This window comes from Sphaerodactylus townsendi, linkage group LG10, assembly GCF_021028975.2.
Source record: "Sphaerodactylus townsendi isolate TG3544 linkage group LG10, MPM_Stown_v2.3, whole genome shotgun sequence".
Taxonomy (NCBI): Eukaryota; Metazoa; Chordata; class Lepidosauria; order Squamata; family Sphaerodactylidae; genus Sphaerodactylus; species Sphaerodactylus townsendi.
In genome coordinates, this window is record NC_059434.1 from 58,000,042 (window position 1) to 58,024,859 (window position 24,818).

Consider the following 24,818-nt stretch of genomic DNA (forward strand, 5'->3'; position numbering starts at 1 on the left):
GCCTGGGAGATACCCTTCGGTCAGCCTCTCCCGGGGCTCCTGCTTTACTTTCTATTCCTCATTGCTTCTCTCAGCAACGTTGCAGCATGGCCAGTTCAAGGAGAGAATATCCCCCACTGCGCTTCTGCTGAGCGACTCAAGGTTGCAGCAGGCAGTGGCTTCTTGCTCTTCCGGGACTGGCCTTGTAATCCTGCAAGTTTTCAGGCACGCGCCTACGATGCAAGTGGGGGGGCAGCCCTCAGGAGCCTCATTCACGCCCAGAGCTCAGCTTCCCACCCAGTCAGAGAAAGTCCCAGCACTTCCCGGTAATTGTAGGATCAGTGCAGTCCATCCTGAAAACTTGCAGGATTGCAAGGCCAGTGCCGGCGGAGCAAGGAGCTGCTGCCCACTTCAACCTTCACTTAGCAGAAGGGCGATGGGGGATATTCTCTCCTTGGACTGGCCACTCTGCAAAATTTCTGGGAGAAGCAACAAGGAGCAGAAAGGAAAGCAGGAGCCCCTAGAGAGGCTGCGCAAAGGGGATCTCCCAGGGAGCCGCCCAGAGGACTGAGGAGGAGGGCCGCCAGCCACCCTGTGCCCAGCGCGGAGGTGGACGATAGAGGGGGCGTGCAAAAAGAAGGCCTTGTCACTAGGTGCGGTTTTATGCCAGTACGCCTCCAGGGCATGGCAACACTCCTTCATCAGTGACTGATCTCCAAGGATTACTCTCTACAGCAAGTTTTTAGAATAAAGTAAACTTCTAAACATATCTTTGACCGAGGGGGGAGGAGCGCTAAGGAAACATTAACATTAGTACTTGAACCACATGTCCAGACTTCTTTTTTCTATTGTAAAGAATAGGAAATAAAATAATCATTCTACTGGTGAAAAAAAATCAATACAAACAAATAAACCCTTAGCCTTGGAGATGTGCCAGTTAGATCAGACAGACACATTAGTGGAGAAATCAAGCTGCTTCAAAGTTATATTGACAATAATGTGTAGCACTTATGCAATAATATCATTTCTTGAATTCTGTCATTGGCAAAGTTAAATTGCAAAGTTTTACTTTCTTTTATGGAGGGCTTTAACTTGGAAAATCTGAGCTGTTGAAACGATCATGTTTATTGCATCATGCAACCATCACAAACTATCTGATTTTATTTGAAACTGTAATTTGCTTTCTTTTCTGTGCAGATTAAGTTTATTACTCTTCAAACTATGTTGTCACGTATTTTCTTCTCTGTGTTCTTAATTTGATCTTCCAGTTTACCTGCTTATCTTATACCATTGTTTGAAACAAACAATGAAGCTGGCTAGAGCAAATTTTATGTTATGATTTTCGAGGAAACATTTAGATGCAATTTGAGCTTCACTAACTACATCTGCCCACTCTCTTTATGATGGAAACAGAAATATAATTGTTGTGTTTCTGAAATTACTTATTCTTCATTTGTTTTTATGCTTTGCTGTCCATTGCCATGCAAACAATATTTCAATCATATAAAGTTGCTTGATGGTCCACAGTGTTCTCTCAAGGTCCCAAGCCAATAAAGTAGTTGAATCCAAGTTTGTCTGCGTGTTATGCAAGCATTCTTCCAACAGCCTTGCTCATTTTTACTCCACTGAATAATTAAATTTGAAGGCTAAGACCAGAAAAGTCAGACCCCAAACAGAAACTAGATATTGCATCCTTCAAGTAATGTGTGCTTTCTGTGCAGAAAAAGTCCATAAACAAGATGGTGCACCACCCCAATTTCCTATGTGTGGTACATACGGTAGCAAAAATTCTCAATTAACAAAAAGGAGGGAGGAAAAACTCAACTAGAAATGTATAGGGAGCTTCAAAGGTTGAGCTAGAAACAACAAAATCTATAACAAAATCATTATATTTTAATATATGGTGTACACAATAAGTTTGTTAAAAACACAGGGCCTGGGATACAGACTACAATTAAGCCCTGGACCCAGACTTACCTGCTGCTTGCAGGGGGAGGAAGAGGAAAACGAGTAAGGTATTACTTGTGTTTCGGGGCAGGTAGGGAAGGAGGCAGCTGGCTTTGGTTACCCAGCCCTTCTTCTGGGGCTGGGGGAACATTCCCAGCATGGCCACTAACCACTTTTCTGCCTGGCTGGCCAATCCAGCACACTTGAGAAGGCCCTGGGGGTAGGGTTGGAGTTCTCACAAGGCCCCCTTCCCCACCCTATTTAAAGTGACGCAGCTTGAGCCAGAAAAATCTAGAAAAAAACAATACATTTGGGGGACTCAAACCTCCATTAATTTTTTGTCTTGCTTTTTCTTTGTTTTTTGTTTATTGAAGTCCCAGACTCTCTAATTACCCCTCTTAAGGTGTTTCAGCTTCTTAAAAGTCTTGCCTGCTCTCTTCTGCATGTTTTCCAGCTCTACAGCCTTTTTTCCCCTTGAGATATAGTTCAGTACTGAGAACTATACGCATTATTTCAAATCAGGACATCTGTACAGGGGCATTGTAATGTTGGTTATTTCATATTCCTAATAATCCTAGCTCAGAGTTTGCCTTTTTCACCATAGCTGCACGTTGAGTAGACATTTTCATTGAGCTAAAAATGATGACCCCAAGTTCTTTCTCTTTTAGCTTCTGTAATTCAGATCCTATTAATATATAATAGGATTTTTGTCCTTTTTGTCACCTTGTTAGTTAAACTTCATTTGCCACATTGCTATACAATTCAGAGAACTCTTCCTGGAGCTTTTTTATTATTCTGAACAATTTGGTATCATCCACACATTTGGCCAGTATATTGCTCTCCCTCAATTCCAGATCCTTTATGAACAAACTGAATAGTGCTGGTCCCACTATCCATTCTTATGGGACCCCACTACTTATTTATCTCCATTGCAAGAACTAGACATTTATTCTTACTCCTGGTTTCCTGTTTTTTGTACCAATTTTTGATTCATAAGAAGACATGTCTTCTTATCCATAGCTGCTGAATACTCAATACTCTTTGTAATCTCTTATCCGCTTTTTGGAACACATGCTTATTTTTCCTCATCATGTTGTTCATATATGTCCCTGTATTTCGTAGCACATTTTATTAATTTGTCTGGAACTGATGTTAAACTAGCTGGCCTATAGTTTTTGGGATCTGCTTCTGGACCTCTTTTTAAAATTAGTAATGTTTGCTGATTCCCAGATTTCCAAGACAGAGGCTGATTTTAGGAACTGTTACATATTCTAGGTAGAATATTTAAGATCAACAGTTTCACATTTTCATTATTTTAGAATCCTAAGATATATGCCATTTCAATCGCTGCTGCACACCATGCTTATATAACAGACCATTTTTTTTAAATAAAGGAGGCATTCAAAAGTCATCCTTATACATAATTGGCTAAGGGATGGATGATGAACCCCCAGCCAATGGCTGCACAGGACTCAGTTCATGAGTCCTGCATGCCGATTGGTGGGCGACAATCCATCCTGTCCTTGCCCATCAGGAGCCTCCCACTGCCCCAACCAACAAATGGTATGCCAGGCCAGCAGCTGGTTGCCACCTACTGCCCTGCCAAGCCCATCACCAGCCTCCCCATTGCACCCTCCCCTGCTCCAAAAAGCAACACAGGCTGCTGCACCACCGCCTGCCCCTTCCCAAACAAACAGCAGGACCTCCCTAACAAGGACTACAAGCACCGGCCTTCGATAAGTCCACCTGGGGCTGGGCTGGGGCTGTTCTCCTAGGGCAGTGGTGGCGAACCTTTGGCACTCCAGATGTTATGGACTACAATTCCCATCAGCCCCTGCCAGCATGGCCAACTGGCCATGCTGGCAGGGGCTGATGAGAATTGTAATCCATAACATCTGCAGTGCCAAAGGTTCGCCACCACGGTCCTAGGGTAAAGAGAAAGGAGAATTGGATCCTCCTTCCCTCCCCCCCCACGTCTTGAGCCCATTTTATTTTAATTTAAAATGGGCTTTTGTGCTAGTTTGTTGTACTGAATGAAATCTGCAGTTCCAAAGAAAAATGGCAGATATCTTACCAGACATACCAAGTGTTTGGGTAAACCAAAAGTAGCTCTTTGAATCAGTACTGAAAATAAGTCTATATTAATTACATAGTAACCTTTATAGATATATGCGAAAACATTTAACTGAATAGATGTTCATACTGAATAAACTCAGTGTTGAGATAACATCAGATTTTAGTACTAATGATTTCCAATGTTGTGACCATTTGCTTTGGGGTGTTAATTTGAATTAAGAAACTTAAATTACAGTTTAACCCAAGTGTGATAAATTCTGTGGATTGTGTGAGTGGAAGATAACATTGGGCTGTTAATAACAGTCTGTTCACACAATAACCACATTGAAACCATCATCATAGTAGCATTTTGCTTCATCTGTACAGGTACCAGTTCCAATAAAACACTTGCACACACTTGTACCTAGGGCTGCCAGGGCTGCACCTGCAACAGCTAGGACATTTTTTGGATATGGCTGCACCTGATGCCAGAAGTGACATCACTTCCAGTTTATGTTCTAGATCAGGGGTAGGGAACCTTTAACACTCAAAGAGCCATTTGAACCCATTTTCCACAGAAAAGAAAATTCATGGAGCCGCAAATACTTTTTGACATTTAAAATGAAGATAACACTTGAGTATTTTGCTTTTTTACCTTTATGCTTTGTATAAAGGGCAACTCTCCTCTTTCCTCAACTTCTCCCTACTCATCAGGGTCCGCTTCAAATCCTCTGATTGTTACCTTTTCCCAGTCTGTTTCCTCCTTTCCCCCTTGTTCTGTCTCTAATATTTCTACCCAGCTTTTTGTTCCCTTTTCAGCTCCCCCCTCCTTCTCTACTACATTCAACCTCCTTCTCTGCTGTTCCTCCCCTCTCTGGGGCTTTTCCACAGCAATTTCCCTCTCTCTTGTCTCTCTCTCTCTCTCTCTTCTCCTCTCTCCTAGGCACCTCCGCTCTCCTTTCCACCCTCCACCTTCCCCAGCTTCTTCCTTCTCCTCGGAGCCTCATTCGGCCGCCCCACCCTGCCTTAAATCCTGCCCCGGCAGTAGGGGGAACGCCACCCCTGCCCGCCAGCCAGCCTCGCCCGTTCCTCGGAGGGGGGGACTGCGCGCAGCCTTCAGGCAGAGGGGGTGAGAGTATCGGAAAGGGGGGTCACGGCGGGAGGCTGCCCAGACTAAAGAAGGATTCGGCGGCACCTCAGCATGCAAGAAAAGGCGCCGAACCTGCCAAGGCTTCCCCTGCATCCTCCCCGCACCCCCGGGCAGGTAGAGATGGTGCGACTGAGGGGACCGCCGCTCGCCACTCCTCCGTCTCTTCAGCCTCCCGAGGGGGCGTGATCGCTGGGTGCTTCTCCCGGGGGAATGAAGTGAAGAGAGCGCTCCCCGGCGTTTCCCTTCCCTTTCAGTTAGAGACGGTTAACAGCACACGGGAGGGGGGGGGCGTCGAAGCAACCAACAAGATGGCACTTTTTTTAAAAGATGAAGCAGCAGGGGAAGAAAATGGGAATTGCGTGGGAAATGAGCGGCGTTGGGTTTCCCATAGTCCTATGCTCGTACGTCGTTTGGGTAGCTCACTGGGGCTCGCTTGTGCCGGTGCCCAGCCACCCACCACCCGCTTTGAATAGCGAGCTCCTGAGGCGTCTGCTCGGCTCCTTCAGGCTTGGAGGTTCTATATCGCCTCAAGCACGCGCCCCCTTATGCAAATAGGCCTACTGTTTTGGCGGTTTGAATTTGAAATCCTGCCCCAGTGCCTTCTGGGGCGTTTCTCCCCTCGTCCTGCAACGAGGCCGCGCCGGGGAGAGGCGCCCGGGAGAGGCATCCTGCAGTGAGGCTGGGCCCGGGAGAGGTGTTGCCGCTGTGACTCGCTCGGCAGCCTGCCCCCACAACACTCGGCCCGTTGCCCCACAGGCCGGGGCCGGGCACGTTGCCACCGCCACTGGGGCTTGGGGCCGCGCGGCCAGACCGGGGCCTGCCGCCGCAGGGACGCGCAGCTGGGCTGGCGCCCGCCACCGCCCTGTCAAGTCCGGGGCGGAGCCGGGTGCTGCTTTTTTCTCCCCTCCCCTGAGGGAAGGGGATTCTACATACTTTCTAGGAAGGTGCAGCCATGCCGGGAGCCGCACCACAAGCGGGAAAGAGCCGTTTGCGGCTCGCGAGCCGCGGGTTCCCGACCCTTGTTCTAGATTAAAAAATAATCAGGATTTGGTGGATCTCTGGAGTGTTGTTTGAACACCACAATAATTCTGGAGTTCTCCTTCTTTCCCACTGTAACTATAGGAAGTGGTGGGTAGCTGGGCAAGCAGCTGGCAAACATAATAATTCAGAAGTCTTTTTATACTTTCAGAATCTCATCTGAATGTGTATGTGTGTGTTTTTGTAGGAGTTTGTTAGATTGTTAAACTGGGCAAATGCAATGCATTCCAAAAGGTTTGCATCCTAATTTGTCTCCTGATTCAAGAGTCCTTTTCATTGTGAAACCAGTTCTCGCTAATTCTCCCTTTTATTCCAGTACTGATGGTATACTGTGTGTCCAGTCTGTTGTTGTGTTCATTCTGGGAGGGGGTTTTTTGGTCTGCCAATTTAATATTTTGCTGCTGTGATATTAGTTCCATATGAGTAGGTATGCATAAAATGTTAATGACCACCTAGTACTACTTAGATCAGTATATATTGGCAATGTAAATTATTCATACTTAAAACACTGGCTCATTGCTTTGTCATTTTGATTACGTATTTAAGATCCATTGGGTGAAGGAGAAGTGTGGCTGTTGGTTTGAAATTTTCCATAGAACAGAGGATTAGGATGCAAAGAGCTTAAGATAATAATGTGCAGTGGTATTGTTAACATTGTTATAAAAACATTTGAGAGAGGTAACTCATTCTGCAGAGAAAATCTACGTAGTCCAAATTCTTCTTTAAATAACCCAAGACCTCTATGGATGCCAGGAGATAAATTTGGAGTAGATTTGTTTATGGAGCTGTAAGCCAATTTAATAAATCAAAGAAATCCATTTTGAATCTCCTATTGGGTAAAAAATGATGTGATATAGGAAAAAATCTAAACAATACAAAAGCCAGGTCATGGGACTCAAATTTGTGCTGGTTCCTCTACTGACATTGAGTTCAAGTATTCATGAGACAGTCTGTGCAACTGAGTGAGCTTTCCTGACAAGCAGGGTGGTGTTTGTTTTTGGGGGGTGGGGGGTTAATTTAAAACAAATGTAACTGCAATCTTGGGTATATGGTAGATGGTGGTGACAGGATATTGTTGAAAGTAGAAATAGATTTGATAATATTTAAAAACAAACACTGGGATCCATTCAATTATAAAGATTTGTTCTTGATTTTGAGCTCATATCTATATAAATGCATGTGCGTATGTAAGCAAAAGCTTTATTTGTGTGTGCTGGGCTCCATTAAAGGTTGATTTTTGAGGAAGCACCCAGATATGATGGGTGCCATCTACCAGCCACCTAGGGAACGTTGCCAAGCTTTTTGTTTTTATTTATTTATTTATTTAAAGCATTTCTAAGCCATCTGCCCACCCAGATAGGGTCCCCAAATAGAGTCTGTTAATGAGCCTGGAAGTCAACAAGGATCACCATGGGTGGATCCAGCCCAATGGGGCTGTGTCACATCACCAAGTTCTGCTCATTAGTAACTCCTCTGCGAGTTACCTTGACTTTTCAGGCTAGAGCCATAGCACGAAATCAGCTGTGAGATAAGCTGCTAGAAACCCTCTAAGCAATTCCTGCATCCCAAGAGGCCCTTGACAAAACACTAGTGAATATTGCTGAGTTTAGCTGTTTGCATCTTTTCCAGAAATAACAACAATCTATTTACGATGCCTATTTCTATTTCCAGATAAGTCCAAAATGGTTTGTCACCCAATCTCATGGAAACCATACTCTATGAATCATTTGTACTCATACTCTCCTTCATCTTGCTTGTGTTAGCTTCACACATTCTAAGGATTTCTCTGTAACCACAGCACAAAGTAGGTTAACAAATTATCTTGTCATAGGTGATTCATGATACATGTTAGATTTATGGTCTTGTCTTCAGAGCAGTGAATACTAAGGGGTTTAGGAGAAATGATAAATCTTTGGTAAATCCTCCTTAGTTTCAGAATCTAATGACTGCCTGTTGACTGTTGATGTTAGCACAATTCTTCTGTCTAAAATTACTATTCTGAGCTATCACTTTAGCATCAAGTCCTTACCGTATTTTGCATATTGTGAAAATAGATTTTTTTCCTGATGAGATTTTTAATTCCTTTTAATTCTAGACAATCCTGCATAGTGACTGCAGTTAACAAAATACATTTGGAAAATATTTGTGTGTAGCAATTTTGTGAAACCAATATGGATGCATGTTTATTAATTCGGCAACAAGTACACGTGTTGGGAGACAGCGAAGCAATGTACAGTTATGCGAAATCTGACAGGATTTTAGAGTGATACCCAGTGTCATTGCCCTTTTGTGATCTGTTGTTGCCTGTTTAGGAAATGCACTTAGGGTATGATTCTTCCTGAAAAAGCTTTGTATTAAAGTGTTGTCAATTCTATCAGTCTGCACAGCTAATGTGAAAAATCTATGGTAATTCTAGTATTACCACTGTACTGCTGTCCATAACATCAAGCATTCCACTATGACTCTTTCCCCAGCTCATGATTCCTCTTAAGATGTTTTATTGGAAAGCAAAGCACTTTGAACTGGTGTGGTTTAAACGTAATACATGTGACTCAACTCAGTGTTATCACTCAGTAGGAAAATTGTATTTTAAACAGTTGGCTGTCTGAGTTGTATTTCTTGAAGAGTTCATGTGTGTTTTTACACCAATATAATTTAGGCCTTAATGACCATCTATGACTTAAAATCTAAAGTTTTAAAGAAATTAGCTAACTCTCAGAAACTTTATGCAAATCACTAAAGAGTACAGCTGAATGTATTGTCGAAGGCTTTCATGGCCAGATTCAGCTGGTTGTGGTGGGTTTTCCGGGCTGTGTGGCTGTGGTCTGGTGGATCTTGTTCCTAACACTTCACCTGCATCTGTGACTGGCATCTTCAGAGGTGTATCACAGAGGGAAGTCTGTTACACACTGTGATACGCCTCTGAAGATGCCAGCCACAGATGCAGGTGAAACATTAGGAACAAGATCCACCAAACCACAGCCACACAGCCCGGAAAACCTACCACAACCAGTACAGCTGAAGTTATAATGATGCAGTTGCTAGATAAAGCAGTTTTTAAAAAATGCAACTCTTTGAAATTTTGCCGTTTCTTTCACTCAGTCAACTTCCAAAAAAGGTATGTGAAGCGTGTATATTGTTTTCTGAGTCTGAAAGAAGTACTTTTAGGAGTAATGCCAAAATTTGACATTATTCCCAAGCTGAGAAAACTCAGCTCAGCAACATGGAGCTCGTATCTTCAACCACACACTGTATTCTTGCTACATTACTTGATGCAGAGAGGCTTGACAGCATCTTCAGTGTGTTTCTCCTCTCAGCTAAAGGAACAGTTATTTTTTCACTATTCTTTCAGTTATACCGCACATCACAAAATTCTATTTCAGTAGCCCATTATTAATGCAATCACTTTTAAAATATAAACTTCTAAATGTAAACTTTTCCAGCCAAGAGTGAGCTCTTTTATTGTGTTCTGTAGAGTGTAAACTTAGAAATATTCAGTAAGTAACAGGGAAAAGGCAGAATATAAACATTATAGTAATTTTCTTGGAAAAGAGAAAAATCTACCTGATTCTTTGCTGTATGCAAGAGAACAAACCAGTTTACTGGGATCTTGGAAATCTCCAGTATTTGAGCTGTGGGAGGAGGAAAAGAAGAACATAGACCACAATATTTTCAAGGTTCATTCTCATAAAACCTGATGTTTTGTTATTATGGCTCACAACAACCACAATATTCATTGAAACTGAAAGATCTGAGACCCTTGACTTCCTTTGAGGTATTTGCTTCATTAGACTTTACAAACTCACTTTTTGTATTGTGGGGAAACTAATACACTCTGAAAATTAAACAGATTAAGCCAAGTTACAGCAAGGATCTTCAGACCAAACTGTGGAGCCCATTGTTGTGTGCATTTCTTGGCATAGTATTAGCCTTATATAGATATTGTACCATATAAGAATCATGGTTGAAACTGGGAGAGGGAAGTAGACTAATAAGGTTTGTGTGTGTATTTCAGACATACAGTTTGAGGGAATTGATCTGAAGATTGCTTGCTTGTTTGCTAAATTGAATTATTCTCCATGTTGGGAAGCTATACCAGTCTTTGTACAAACAAATTTTGTAATTGATTCAGGCCCATTCTTTCAGACTTATCCTAACTTTATGGAAAAGAAAGGTTGATTTTAGGGTGACTGCCTTCACCACACAGTTATTTTCTCCATTGAAATGTATAGTGGAGACTGCTAATTTTTTGTAGAAGAAGGAAGAGAGAACCATGACTTTGGAAAGCTGTGGTTTAACATAGTATTTACTATGCTAATAATGTAAAACATTTACTATCCTGTAGTTTGTGTACAGATCACATCTTGCACATTTTATTATACAGATGACCTTTTGTAACTTAACAGGTAACGCCTGTATGGAAGTAATCTACCCCAATACTTAATTTTCCCCCTCTTACTTTTTTATAGGCTTTCGGAAAATAAGCCTGGATGATCTCCGAAAGGCATACATTGTGAAAGATGTTCAACAGTATATACTTCATCGATTAGATCAAGAAGAAGCCCTGCGACAACATCTCACAAAAGAAACCGCAGAAATGTTGAATCAACTTCACATTAAAAGCAGTGGATGTTTTCTGTACCTAGAACGTGTCCTAGATGGAGTAGTAGAAAACTTCATTATGTTAAGAGAAATCCGTGATATTCCTGGAACACTCAATGGCCTTTATCTTTGGCTTTGTCAAAGGCTTTTTGTGAGAAAACAGTTTGCAAAGGTCCAGCCTATTCTGAATGTAATTCTGGCTGCTTGTAGACCCTTGACTATCACAGAGTTGTTTCATGCAGTATGGACCAAAAATATGGCATTGTCTATGGAAGACTTCCAGCGGAAACTAGATGTTTTGTCAAAGGTTCTTGTTGATGGACTTGGAAACACAAAGATTCTTTTCCATTACAGTTTTGCAGAATGGTTGCTGGATGTAAAGCACTGTACTCAAAAGTATTTGTGTAATTCAGCAGAGGGACACAGAATGCTAGCAATGAGTTACACTTGTAGAGCAAAGGATTTATCTCCCCTGGAGGCTCAAGAATTTGCTTTGCATTTAATTAATTCAAACTTGCAATTGGAAACCTCTGAGTTGGCTGTGTGGATGATCTGGAATGGTACCCCTGTCAAAGATTCTCTGTCAACATTAATCCCAAAAGAACAGGAAGTTTTACAGTTGCTCGTAAAAGCTGGTGCTCATGTCAACAGTGGAGATGATCGGACATCTTGCATAGTACGGCAGGCTTTGGAAAGAGAAGATTCCATTCGAACCTTGCTAGATAATGGAGCTTCAGTAAACCAGTGTGATTCAAATGGGAGAACTCTGTTGGCTAACGCTGCATATAGTGGCAATCTCGATGTCGTCAATTTGCTTGTTTCCAGAGGAGCAGATTTAGAGGTTGAAGATACACATGGCCAGACAGCACTTACTTTAGCTGCTCGGCAGGGGCATACCAAGGTTGTCAATTGTTTGATTGGGTGCGGTGCTAATATAAATCACACAGATCATGATGGTTGGACTGCATTGAGATCTGCAGCTTGGGGTGGGCACACTGAGGTGGTTTCTGCACTCCTTTATGCTGGAGTGAAAGTAGACTGTGCAGATGCAGATAGTCGGACAGCCTTGAGAGCAGCAGCCTGGGGAGGACACGAAGATATTGTACTGAATCTGTTGCAACATGGCGCTGAGGTCAACAAAGCAGATAATGAAGGCAGAACTGCTTTAATTGCTGCAGCGTACATGGGACATAAAGAGATTGTGGAGCATCTGCTGGACCATGGTGCAGAAGTAAACCATGAAGATGTGGATGGAAGGACAGCTCTATCTGTTGCCGCTCTTTGTGTACCTGCTAGTAAAGGACATGCTTCAGTTGTGAGCCTTTTAATTGATCGGGGTGCTGAGGTGGACCATTGTGACAAAGATGGCATGACTCCATTGCTGGTCGCTGCCTACGAAGGGCATGTAGATGTTGTTGACTTACTTCTGGAAGGTGGAGCGGATGTGGATCATACTGATAACAATGGTCGCACACCACTTCTTGCTGCAGCTTCAATGGGTCATGCTTCAGTTGTAAATACTCTGCTGTTTTGGGGGGCAGCTGTGGATAGCATTGATAGTGAAGGACGAACTGTTCTTAGCATAGCCTCTGCACAAGGTAATGTTGAAGTAGTACGGACTCTGCTGGATAGAGGATTAGATGAAAATCATAGAGATGATGCAGGATGGACGCCTTTGCACATGGCAGCTTTTGAAGGACACAGATTAATATGTGAAGCGCTTATAGAACAAGGTGCTCGAACAAATGAAATTGATAATGATGGGCGGATAGCTTTCATATTGGCAGCTCAAGAAGGTCACTATGATTGCGTGCAGACCTTACTGGAAAATAAATCTAACATTGATCACAGAGGGTATGATGGGAGAAATGCTCTTCGGGTTGCTGCTTTAGAAAGTCACAGAGATATAGTTGAGCTGCTCTTCAGTCATGGAGCTGATGTGAACTACAAAGATGCCGATGGCCGGCCAACACTTTACATTTTGGCTTTAGAAAACCAGCTCACAATGGCTGAATATTTTTTAGAAAATGGTGCAAATGTAGAAGCGAGTGATGCTGAAGGAAGGACGGCACTTCATGTTTCCTGCTGGCAGGGCCATGTAGAGATGGTACAGATGTTGATAACGTACCATGCTGATGTGAATGCAGCAGACAACGAGAAGCGCTCAGCTTTACAGTCTGCTGCATGGCAAGGCCACGTCAAGGTAGTTCAGCTTTTGATTGAGCATGGAGCTTTAGTTGATCATACGTGTAATCAAGGTGCTACTGCACTCTGCATTGCAGCCCAAGAAGGGCACATTGACGTTGTGCAGCTATTACTGGAACATGGTGCTGATCCAAATCACGCAGATCAATTTGGGCGCACAGCTATGCGTGTGGCTGCAAAAAATGGGCACACGCAGATCATTAAGTTATTGGAAAAATATGGTGCTTCTACTTTAAATGGCTGCACTCCTTCTCCAGTCCATACAATGGAGCAAAAACCTTTGCAATCAGTATCTTCAAAAATGCAATCCTTAACAATAAAATCAAATAGTTCAGGGAGCACTGGGGGAGGAGATATGCAGCCTGCTTTGCGTGGCTTGTCAAATGGGCCAGGGCATGCTTTTAGTTCTCCTTCTGAATCTCCCGATTCAACAGTGGATCGGCAGAAGTCTTCTCTATCCAATAATTCCCTCAAAAGCTCAAAAAACTCTTCTCTTCGCACCACCTCATCTACAGCAACTGCCCAGACGGTACCTATTGATAGTTTCCATAGTCTGTCCTTTACAGAACAAATACAGCAGCATTCATTGCCTCGCAGTAGAAGTAGGCAGTCCATTGTTTCACCTTCTTCCACTACCCATTCCTTAAGTCAGAATCATAGTTCACCAAATAGTGAATTTGAGTGGAGCCAAGTGAAACCCAGCTTGAAATCAACAAAAGCAAACAAAACAGGGAAAACAGAAAACTCTAGCAAATCTGGGTCTGCAGGAAGAAAAGTGAAACAGACTATAGCTTCTCAACCAAAAGTCCTAGAATATGAAATGACTCAGTTTGATAGACGGATACCTGTTGCCAAATGTGGAGCCAGTGTGCCACTTAAATCAATGCCTACAGACAGTCAGTGCAAAATTTTGGTCCCGCCCGTTCAGCAAGAAATCTGCCGATCACAACAGCAGTTCTTGATCCATCAACAAAGTGGGGAACAGAAAAAGAGAAATGGAATAATGACAAACCCAAATTACCATCTTCAGAGCAATCAGGTGTTTCTTGGCAGAGTTTCTGTCCCACGTACAGTACAGGACCGGGGACACCAGGAGGTTTTGGAAGGCTACCCTTCTGCAGAGACAGAACTAAGCCTCAAACAAGCCTTAAAACTCCAACTAGAGGGGAATGACCCAAGCTTCAATTATAAGAAGGAAACACCATTATAAAAGGTGAGCTGATTTCAGGTGTGGCAGATAGGCAGGAATGGGGGTGCAAATGGTGAGCAACAACCAAGGGAGGAAGGGACCCCATGCCCTTACCAGAGGCATTGCATAACTGCATTGAGTTGGGTCATGGTTGATGTTGACTAATCCGCTGCATTCTTTGTTGACTGATCAGTCCATGCTCATATAAACCATTCACTACCTCATCCTCCAGTGTCAAACCCTTTGCTACTGTTCTAAGTTCTTAAATATTTCAGATGGTAGCATGAGTTACTTGTTTTCCTTCCGTGTTTCAATCTATTTAAATACAGCCTTACTAGCCCAGTTTTGACCCAGCTCATCAGAGCTTGGGACTTCCAGTAAGCAGGGTTGGCCATGGTCACTACTTGGGTTGGAGATCACCAAGGAAGACCTGGGTTGCCATGTAGTTGGCAATGGCAAACTATCTCTGCCACCTCCTGCCTAGAATGCCTCATGGACAAGGTCCCCATGAATCAGTTGGTGATTCGTCTAGCCGTCTGGTGATCACATGTCATTCCAGAGATATTCAGGCTACACCTGGAGGTTAGTCAAATGGATTGCTTTGAACCGAGCTGCCCTGTACCTACAAAGTGTTTCTGAAACATGCCCATTGTAGGTGAGCAAACAATGCACAGTGGAAAACTTTTACTTCCCTAGAAACAAGTGCTTATTAAAGCATGCATAGGCCTGGGCCTGTGAGCCATAAATGCTAGTTTATTTCAGTTCACACTACTTGCTGTAAAAAATATGATCAGAATGAATTCTTAAGAGTATGGTGAAAACATGACATTATTCCTAAACAAGAAATGGGGCAGATGTAGATCAAGATACTGTTTTAAAGCTATACAGACAGCAGCTTCTGTTGATCAAAGAGAAAGATCAGAGTCATTCTGAGTGTGCCGTAATTGCATGTAGGTTAAGTCTGCTTTAAGCATTTATGCATTACAAATGTTATTTTGTAAAAGGTTAACAGTACCATTTTCTTAAGCTAAGCTAACGTCTCTTTTATTTAACTTAATAAACATATATGTTTGTGTATAGTTAAGGTAGTTAAGGTGTATAGTTAAGGTAGCTGAATATTAGTCCGCAGAATCAGTATCCCACAAAATAGGAATACCGAATTTTCTTCCAAACTGCAACCATCTCTCAGCCAGAAAAAGATTGGTGAGCAGATATATGATTTTAAAAGAGCCAAGTTCTTTTCAGCATTAACTTGCCCATAATGTTTAGGCCCACTAAACATCTGTTTCTTTATCAACCATATTTCCATACCTCCACCAGTGGTGGGTGTTGCTGGAACATGGAGTTGTGGTAAATGCAATGGACAAGGTAATATTATTGGGGGGGGGGGGGGGGGGAGGAGAAAACTCCATATGGTGATCTTGTTTTCTTCAGTATCATCCTGTGCAAAAGCTCTATGTCTTCTCTAATTCCAGCCAATTGGGATTTTTTTTTTGTTCAGTCCCTGATAAACAAATAGCAGAATGAAAGTGTGAGGACTTCTACAGATCACTGTTTATATCAATGATATGACAGCTGTTTAATCATGTTTGTTATTATATCTTGTTGTGATATAATATTTTAATTTGTTGGGTTTGTTTGCTTTTTTTTAGGACAGTTCCATAACGTCATGAATCGAATGAAGAGCTTCTGCCTGCATTGATTTGTTAACTGGGCTGGGATTAAAGCATGTCATGCTTGTAGAACCACCTTGAAAATTACGAATGTGATCGCTGCAGTACAGTTACTTTGATTACTGTAATTTGCCTCAAAGTTTAAGGCTGCCTTCTTCATGTAACCTCCTGTGATTTGGAAATATTTTTGTTGTGTATTCAGTACCTACTACAAAGAATAAGCACTTTTTTTCTTTCTTAGTAGCAGAACAATATATGCTGTACTTCTCTGACACAGCTGATAAAAATTGTAAGTGCTAGGAATTTTGAATTTCCTGTTCAAGAAGGCTCGATCAGTGTACACATGCCACAGTGGACTGTATATTGAAAAGCAATGCTTTCTGTATTTATTTTGTATTCATGTGGCAAAAGAAAATCAGAAGTATCAAAAGATGATTGGTTTCCTGTGTCACCTTAAAGACTAACCACTTTTAATAACAGACATTGTTAAAGACCCGTTGCACCAAAGCCAACTGTTCCACTCACTTACTTCTGTTCTGCATCAGCAGGGTTGTGGCCTAAGTCTGAAGTGGTTATATTTCAAGGTTCCACAGGACTTTCAATTTTTTGATGCAGCACACTAGGGAAAGGCTCACATGGTCCACGCAAAGGCTGTCAAGAATCCCCAGAAAAGCAGTGCCAACCCAGCAGCAGTGAATGCAATTTTGGCTGGCCAAAAGCTACTTCTGCAGTCCAAGACAAATGCCAGATTATGTAGCACAGGAGGAGTTGATTCACACATTGTTCTCCATGTGATAACGCACATACACACAACACCTGATTCTGATTTTGAACATGTGAATTGAGTGTCAGAGGGTTGTTCCCTGCACCTGCGTTGCCATCATGCATAATCCGTGTCCTCTGTAGTTCAAAATGTTCTGTCAGGCAAATCTTGTGACAGTGTAAGATAAAGTGTTTTGTTTATGTCTGGTCAGTAGTGGAGGGAAGATTATGGTACAGTTCACCACACCTACCATTGTAAAAGTGGATCCATAAGGCAGCAATGTTTAGATCTCAGGACCAGTTCTCAAATTGCCCACTTAATGAGATTGATTTGAATTCTGCCTATATTACCAGGCAAGCACTCAAATACCTGTTCAAGCATTCTTCAATCAGCATCTTATCTAGCTCCAGGTTTGTTGACAAAGGACACCTATCCCAGTGCCAAACCCACATGATTTGCTTGCAGAGGGTTTCATGTTCATTCTCTATCATACCAGTTGCAGTCCTATGCACATCTTCCTGTCAGTAAGCCCCACTAAATAAAATCAGGCTTGCTTCTGAGCAGAGCTGATTAGGATTGCTTCATTTTAATTATTTGCCTAACACAGGGATACTCAGTCAGTGGCTCAGGAGCCACATATTGATATTCTAAGCATTGTTGCTGAATGTGGCATATTCCTCATGGTTTTTATGAAAGTGGTCAAGGTTATTACCCAGTAGGTTATGGTTGGCAAGTGCCTTCCATTTTGAAAAAACCACTGCTGGAGGAACATGTAAGCTATGAGCTTCCCCGAGGTTCATGCCTCATGCCAGGAATAGAAGTAAATGTGGCTCGTTGGGTTGATAGTAATGGCCAATATGGCCCTCCATGGGCCACAAGAGTGAGCATCAGTGACCCAACAAGGCTGGGAAAGTCATTCTCTTGAAGCTCTTATCAGCTTTGCCTGTCGGAATGCTAGTCTCAAGGGACCTGTGATCTGACTCCATGTAAATCAGATTCATGTGCTCTTTCAAAATATTGTAAAATTGGGTTTTACTTAGCCTCAGTTGCTTCTGTATCATCAGATGTAAATAAAACATTTTCTGTAGCTGGAGGTTAATAAAAGTATATAGAAAAAAGTGTCCATATATGTATATGGTGGGAGTCACCTGGGAAAGAATGCAGTTTGATCTCCCAGTGTGTCCCCAAGCACAACCCCTTAATGGTTCCTATATAAGTGAAGGGTTGCCATTTGTTCCAGACGTGAAAGGGGGGAGTGTCCTTCAGGATGCTGCTGATTGATTTGAAACTGGTTTTTGCTCCAACACTGGATGGCCTGCCTTCACTGAGAGTGCGCACAAAGTCACATTTAAAGCCTTTCAGTATCCTTAAGGAATACCACATATGCCATTGGGGTTCCTGACATATGCCATATCTCCCTTGCTTACCATAACAGCAGACATATTGCTATTTACTGGTAATTCTAACGTGAATTGGAACTTTGTATCTTTCAGAAGAATTATAAAATAAATACTTGGATATTCTTGCAGATAGTTTCCATAATGATATTAATGGCTTCAGTAAGGGTGCTAAAATGTTACTGCCAGCTTGCTCTGAACCTCATGTACTGGGCGTATGCAACACCACGTAAGAATAAAGGTTGTCTTCTTAATAGGCATACATTATGATTTGTAGAAAGATACCCCAAAGGATTGTCTTCCTCCTGGATAAGCTGTTCCTGCAATTGCGTTTATTTAATTGTATTGCTTTATTATATTGTGTACCAGATCAACAGAGGATAAAGCTTCTGGCCATTTTTCATAAGGAGGCTATATGTTGCTGAATAATACTGAAATTAAAATGAGCTGATGGGGTTAAACATCCCAACGCACAGAACAGCTAAGTAAAGGTCTAGCTGACACCTTCCAAAATCAAAATTAAACGTTGCTGCACATTTTCAGAGATGCTTTGGAAAATAGCATGCTTTTTTTCTCTCTGTTAAAAGTATCCCTTTGACAAGAGTGTGAGATTGTTCCGCATTGCTTTAGTCTTTGCTTTTTAATATATTGCCACTCCCAGAAAGTAATTATTTTGAAATTATGACAGTTCTGGGTTGTTGTTCTTATTGTGACTTGTTGGGTACATTTCAGTTCTGCTAAACTGTGACTTGGCAGGACTGATCAACTGTGATTGAATTGGAGACCATCCACCTTCACCATTCCATGACTCTCTGTATGTCTTGTCCTCTTTTACCTTCATCTTATCTCTATCTTCTCCAAAGCCATCACATTAGGAAAGTACGGAAGGGGTCCTGATTTATGACTGGGAGTGTTCATATCTGTACCATGTGCATGCCAAGGAAGCTGCCTTAAACAGGAAGTAAATGGCAAATTTTTTCTGTCCAAATGTTATGGTATAGTTATCCCCTTCAGCCCTTGTCAAGGTCAGTATTGGAAAAATGGCTTTGATTTATTTACCACACAGTTTTCTCTTGTCAGTTAACGCTGCTATGCAAATGTCTGTTGATGCCTGACATCCTCCATTGGAACTCTTCAAATACCATGGTGCACAGATAAGACTGTTTTTGTTTTCATGAACTGGGTGTAAATAGCCTATAATGTACATTGAATTTCACATTGTAAAATTTTTATTTTATTTCTTGTATTATATTAAGCAAAAAATCCCTATGTATATGAAAGTGCATAATAAATATATTTGCTTTTCAGCAGACATTTGTTTTCATTTTGTGTCCCCACCACCACCACCACTATTCTTGGAAGTAGCATTCCTAAATATTTTTGAGAAATGTATTGAAATGTATTGGATAATCTGGACGTGTCTATGCTAGCACAACCATGGCACATTCTTTTCAGTTCAGCTTGTCCCTCTTTTTTTACCCAGTACTAGTCCTCATGTATTTCCAATGCATTTGCACACCTGTATATGCATAAAATCATGTCGATTTAATGTGAAATTAAAGAAAGGAGAATTTGAGATGTCCTTGTGCTGAGTTTGTGAAAGGGCAGAAACTATCTCACTAGAAAATTAGCATGAGGAAGTATTCATTTGCCAATGTTTAAAGAGAAAAAGGTTCTCATGACAGGACTGGAACACTGGCTAGCACACCAGACCTGTACCATTAGTCTTCATATCAGAGAATGGTCTCAACTCGTCACAGAATTTGGCTTGTTTAAGACGCCTCCATTTGCTATACCTAACTCTATGCTAGATTGTGGCTCCTATTGTTAATGGGTTATTGGCATTCCTGTACAGGAATCAAGAAACTGGATTGGAATTGCAGACACCAACAGGGCAGCTATTTCCCTATTTAGGTATTCTTTTAAATATGTTTTTAGGATACTTTGTGTTGTGGTTTGCACAGTTCCATGATGGCAGAGTAAATGATGTTTTCCAAGCAGAAGACCTCAGAAAAACAGCAATGATCTTGGCATGGGTGCAGAGTCCTTTCAGCGACAAAGATAGTCCCACTGTATGAAATAAGATACACACTAGAAAATCCATACTCTGGGGGCAATGATTTTTTAAAAACTTTTTGTTAAGGTTCGTAGGCATTCTGTGTAGATCTTGCAAGCCAATTTAATATGTTGTAACGATAACTCTTTGCACAGGTTTCAGCAGTGGCGTAGGAGGTTAAGAGCTCGTGTATCTAATCTGGAGGAACAGGGTTTGATTCCCAGCTCTGCCGCCTGAGCTGTGGAGGCTTATCTGGGGAATTCAGATTAGCCTGTATACTCCCACACACGCCAGCTGGGTGACCTTGGGCTAGTCACAGCTTCTCGGAGCTCTCTAAGCCCCACCTACCTCACAGGGTGTTTGTTGTGAGGGGGGAAGGGCAAGGAGATTGTAAGCCCCTTTGAGTCTCCTGCAGGAGAGAAAGGGGGGATATAAATCCAAACTCTTCTTCTTCTTTATCCTTTGATAAAGAAGGAAAGTTGTGTATAATCTTTGATAAAGTAGAAAAGTTGTGTATAAAGAAGTTGTGTATAATCTTTTATTTATCAACTCGATAAGGTTCATGGTGCATGTGCATATTTATTATATCTCACTGTATAATTCATAAGTTTTCAGGACTTCCATATTTTTGTGTATGTTTTCAATGACTCCCATTGTTTGGCTCAGGGGAATATAAATCAAAGTTCTGTCTATTATTTACTTTGAAGGTGATAGGGATAGAAGTCTCTGGTGTTCTTGCTCTGTCCCTTCCCCAGACTACTCTGACATAGTTCAGTTAAGCGTTGGATAAAATGCAAGGTGCTCTATTAAATTCTTCTCCGGGTACCATATGGCGAAATGGACCGATGATAGATTTTCTAGCTACTTTTCTCTGCAAGAGATTTTTAAATGTCTCATTCATTCCAAATGGAAACAATAATGAGCCAAAGTTTTGCTCCCTTTTAAACTAAAGGGAGATAGATAGTCTGGGCAGGATTGCATTATTATTTTTTCCTGATTATTATTAAACAGCACAATAAAGAACCCCCAATTTTATCATTTTTTGAAAGGCACGGGATAAGGGAAATCTCGCAGGGCGGGCCCGAATTAGACCTAGAAGCCATGCAGAAATCATGGCGAACCGGGATGATTCACCTCTTTATCCCAGGATATTTTGGCCGTGGGGAAAATGCCCTAGCCTACTAGCTTCATGTCAGGACCATCCATAAAGGTAAATCTGTGACCCCTCAGACAACAAGCAAAAGCTATAAGATACTTATGCTGAGGTGGCATATCAACGCTGAGTTCAGAATGGGTAAAAGGATATCAGAAGCCAGCTTTCTGTGCATGTTGCATTGTGGGAATTTGACTAGAAAACCCATCTGTGCCTGAACATTTAAGACCAATAGTAAACATAGCAGGATCCTAGATTCTGGCATAAATTAAGTCAGAACATTTATTTAATGTTGGCTTGATAGAACAATTGTTACCACATGTGCTCCTTTTCATGTGTACTCTTAGATGTGTGAACTAACTTGGGTTCAGGATATTTGCACAGAAGCACGATCAATTTGGGGAAAATAAGCTCAATGTTGGGGAAAACATATTCCCACTTTCACAGCCTAGCTAGCTTGGATAATAGATATACTTGCCAATCAGGGGAAGCAGAACATGTGACTTAGGGATCTTTATCTAGATCTGTGGTGGCAAACTATTGGCACTCCAGATGTTATGGACTACAATTCCCACCAGCCCCTGCCAGCATGGCCAATTGGCCATGCTGGCAGGGGCTGATGGGAATTGTAGTCCATAACATCTGAAGTGCCAAAGGTTCGCCACCACTGATATAGATAATGGGCAAGCAAGTTCAAAGTGCTACCAGAAACCATGAAACAACCAAAGCTTTTCCAAGGAGGTATTTCTATTTAGCTTTTATAGAACACAAGAATGACATTTGTTTAACCCCATCTAGGCAAAGGCAAAATGACATCTAAGAAGGGGAAGCGGTGAAGGGTTTGTAAACTGAGCTGATATATTTTCACAAGTTCATAACACTCCAATATGTGTTGATGGAGTTTAGCCGCTAGATTGCCATAGTATTCAAGGTATTAATCTGTCATTCCTTTTTCTGCTTCTGACTAGAAAATCTGGATGCATCAGACCTTTGAGGGCATTCAAACGTGATGCCATTAATTTCAAACAGGATTTTTAAGGAAATATGCTAAAGATATCAGCTTTGGCTCTCTTAGTTTTGATCTGGAAATGCCATTTTTAGCATATTGTCTTAATACATGCACACATATTTCTTGTCTATCAGCGGCTGTATGTTCCATTTTTTAATTTTGAATATGTTTGTTTAGAGTAAATAGAAATCATAGCCAGCTAGCCACTATATACTGTAATGTAAATTAAACGAATTGGACAGCTAGATTTGAGTTCAGTAGCACCTTAGAGACCAACAATATTTTCAAGGTATGAAAATACCTTTGTCAGATAGGTATCTTTCAAAGGGAGCTTTTTGTTTCAATAGCTTATACCCTGAAAACATTGTTGTTCTCTAAGGCACCACTAGACTCAAATATAGCTGTTCTACTACACAACTATCCTCTAGCACTATCTTCAAATTTTTACATTAGTCTGTTGCTCAAGTTGTGTTACAATTTCCTCCAGATGAGTTGTTTGCTCTATGTCAACCACTTTCATTGCACTGTAACATATAACTCTCCATACTAGGCTAGCAAGCTGGTAAAATGTTGGCACAACTGTACAAGTAGTTAATATGTGGTTTGATAACATAGAAAATTCAACTGAAGGATAGGAAATTGTCTTAGGTGATGTTTGGTTTTCTTCCAGCTTGCATTAATGTTTAAACTTCAGTTGTGCAGTATGTATTACATAATATAATTAATAGATGAGGCAGACCACAGAGGTGCGTTAATAACAACTTGTTTTGATGGGGTAACTTTGCTTGTGGAGAGATGAGTCTTCTGCATTTAATTTTTGATGTCATTGATTGAGGTCACTTGTAAATTATTCATACACTTGTATAATCTATTTTTCAGGGTAAAAAAGGTAGGTATTAAAAACTGTGTATTTAAAATATCTTTGGTGTGATGTGCAGGAAGAAGAAAATTAAATAGGTCATCCAATCCTCCGCAGTTACAGATTCTTTTTTTTAAAAAAAGAACACAGGGATGTCTTGAAGGTCACCCTTTTTCATAGTAAAAGTATTTGTGAATTCATTATCTGCCTTTTCTAGAAATGGTGCTTATAATAAATGGAAATTGCTTTGTATGAAAGATACTGTAATTTTATAGCTAAAAGTAAAAGTGGTAGGAAAATGGCTGTATTAAGTTGACTTGCAGTGTTCTGAATTCATATGGAATCAATATTACAGTGCACTGTGTTACCAGATTGCATTACCAAATGGCCAAGGATTGCTCTGGAAAGACAAGGAAATTTTCCATTCTCAGGAAGACATATTTGATCAACCCATTTGGAATTCTATAGACTTGGATTAGAGAAAAGTAGAAAAACAGACATTTGCTTCAAAGAATGATTCAGATACTGTATCAAAGAAGATAAATGAAAGACTTATTTATTCCGAAAAACAACTAACTACCTTTATATGTGTTATCTTTCAAAATCCATGACTGGCTTAACAGCTGAAGAAGAAACGTGTATACAAAGATTGTCTGGTCAGTTTCTCAATTAAGTCCTTACCGTGCATATGAAATAAACCAATCAAGGCCCTGGCCTACATCTTACCCCTTTGCATTGCAAAGTAATAAAGACAGATAAATGCATAAGTGTATAGGCTGGATTTAGATTGAATATGGAATAATAGGTCTGGAGATTTCTAGGATGTCTTGTTCTTGAAGAAGTGGGTGGTAGAAACTCTATACAGTACATGCCTTTATACAGTTTAATTGGTTGACAGCTTTGACTTTTCCTGTAGAAACCATATCCTACAGCCACACCTGCTTTGGTACCATCCAAATTAAACACCTGTAATACATTTGACATCGGAGTATCCTTGAAAATGGTTTGGACACTTTAGCTAGTACAGGATAGAACAGTCTAACACAACAAACATATTAAATATGCTGTTACCGTTATACTTGCTTCTAGTTTACTTCTGGGTTCGGTTAAGGTGCTAGATTTTAAAGACTAATTTTTGACCACAAAACCTGAAGGATGGCCTCCTCCCATAACAATCTACCGAGCTCCAAGATTAATGAGAGAAGCTTTTCTGTAGAAACCTGCATTATATGAGGATGAGTGCGCCATCTCAACCGATGTCCCCAGGTTATTTATTTATTTAAAGCATTTATTAGCCACTTCTTTCTGAGATGGCTTACAATATTAATAAAACAATAACAATAACAACCTTTATTAAGCATTTAAAATCGTCTCTAGAGCATTACCAGACATTTATGAAGTACAAATCAAGAGTACATTCAAAACGCAGACAGAAAGACTGTATATAGCAGTATACATTACTTAGAAAGTTGCAAAAGAAATTTTGCTACTTTTTCCAAGAGCATGACATCTGTATTATTTAACAGAAGCTCCACAACAGAACCGTCAGAGTCTCTTTCAGATTTGTCTAGGGCCAGCCTGGGAGAGAAATATTAATAAAACATTATAAAGCAATAAGAACCCCTATTATGAAAATGTCTTCTCTAACAGATGAAGTTGAAACAATGCCAACTTTCAGGACTTTCACAGAAAAGCCTTCAAGCTGATTTTTAAGTTACTTTGTCCTTTTCTATAGTGTTGCAT

The 24,818-nt window shown here is 41.1% G+C and overlaps 1 protein-coding gene across 7 annotated transcripts in view; it reads left to right on the plus strand.

The window, feature by feature from the left end:
• ANKRD50 (ankyrin repeat domain containing 50) overlaps positions 1–19,308 on the plus strand; it is a 55,170-nt gene extending 35,862 nt beyond the window's left edge. For all 7 annotated transcript variants that reach the window (XM_048509319.1, XM_048509320.1, XM_048509323.1 and 4 more), the window contains 2 exons: positions 10,639–14,189; positions 15,818–19,308. In XM_048509319.1, the coding sequence (XP_048365276.1) occupies positions 10,639–14,186 (3,548 nt within the window). In that variant the 3' untranslated portion in view covers positions 14,187–14,189; positions 15,818–19,308. The remainder of the gene's footprint in view (positions 1–10,638; positions 14,190–15,817) is intronic.
• Positions 19,309–24,818: the final 5,510 nt, after the last annotated feature.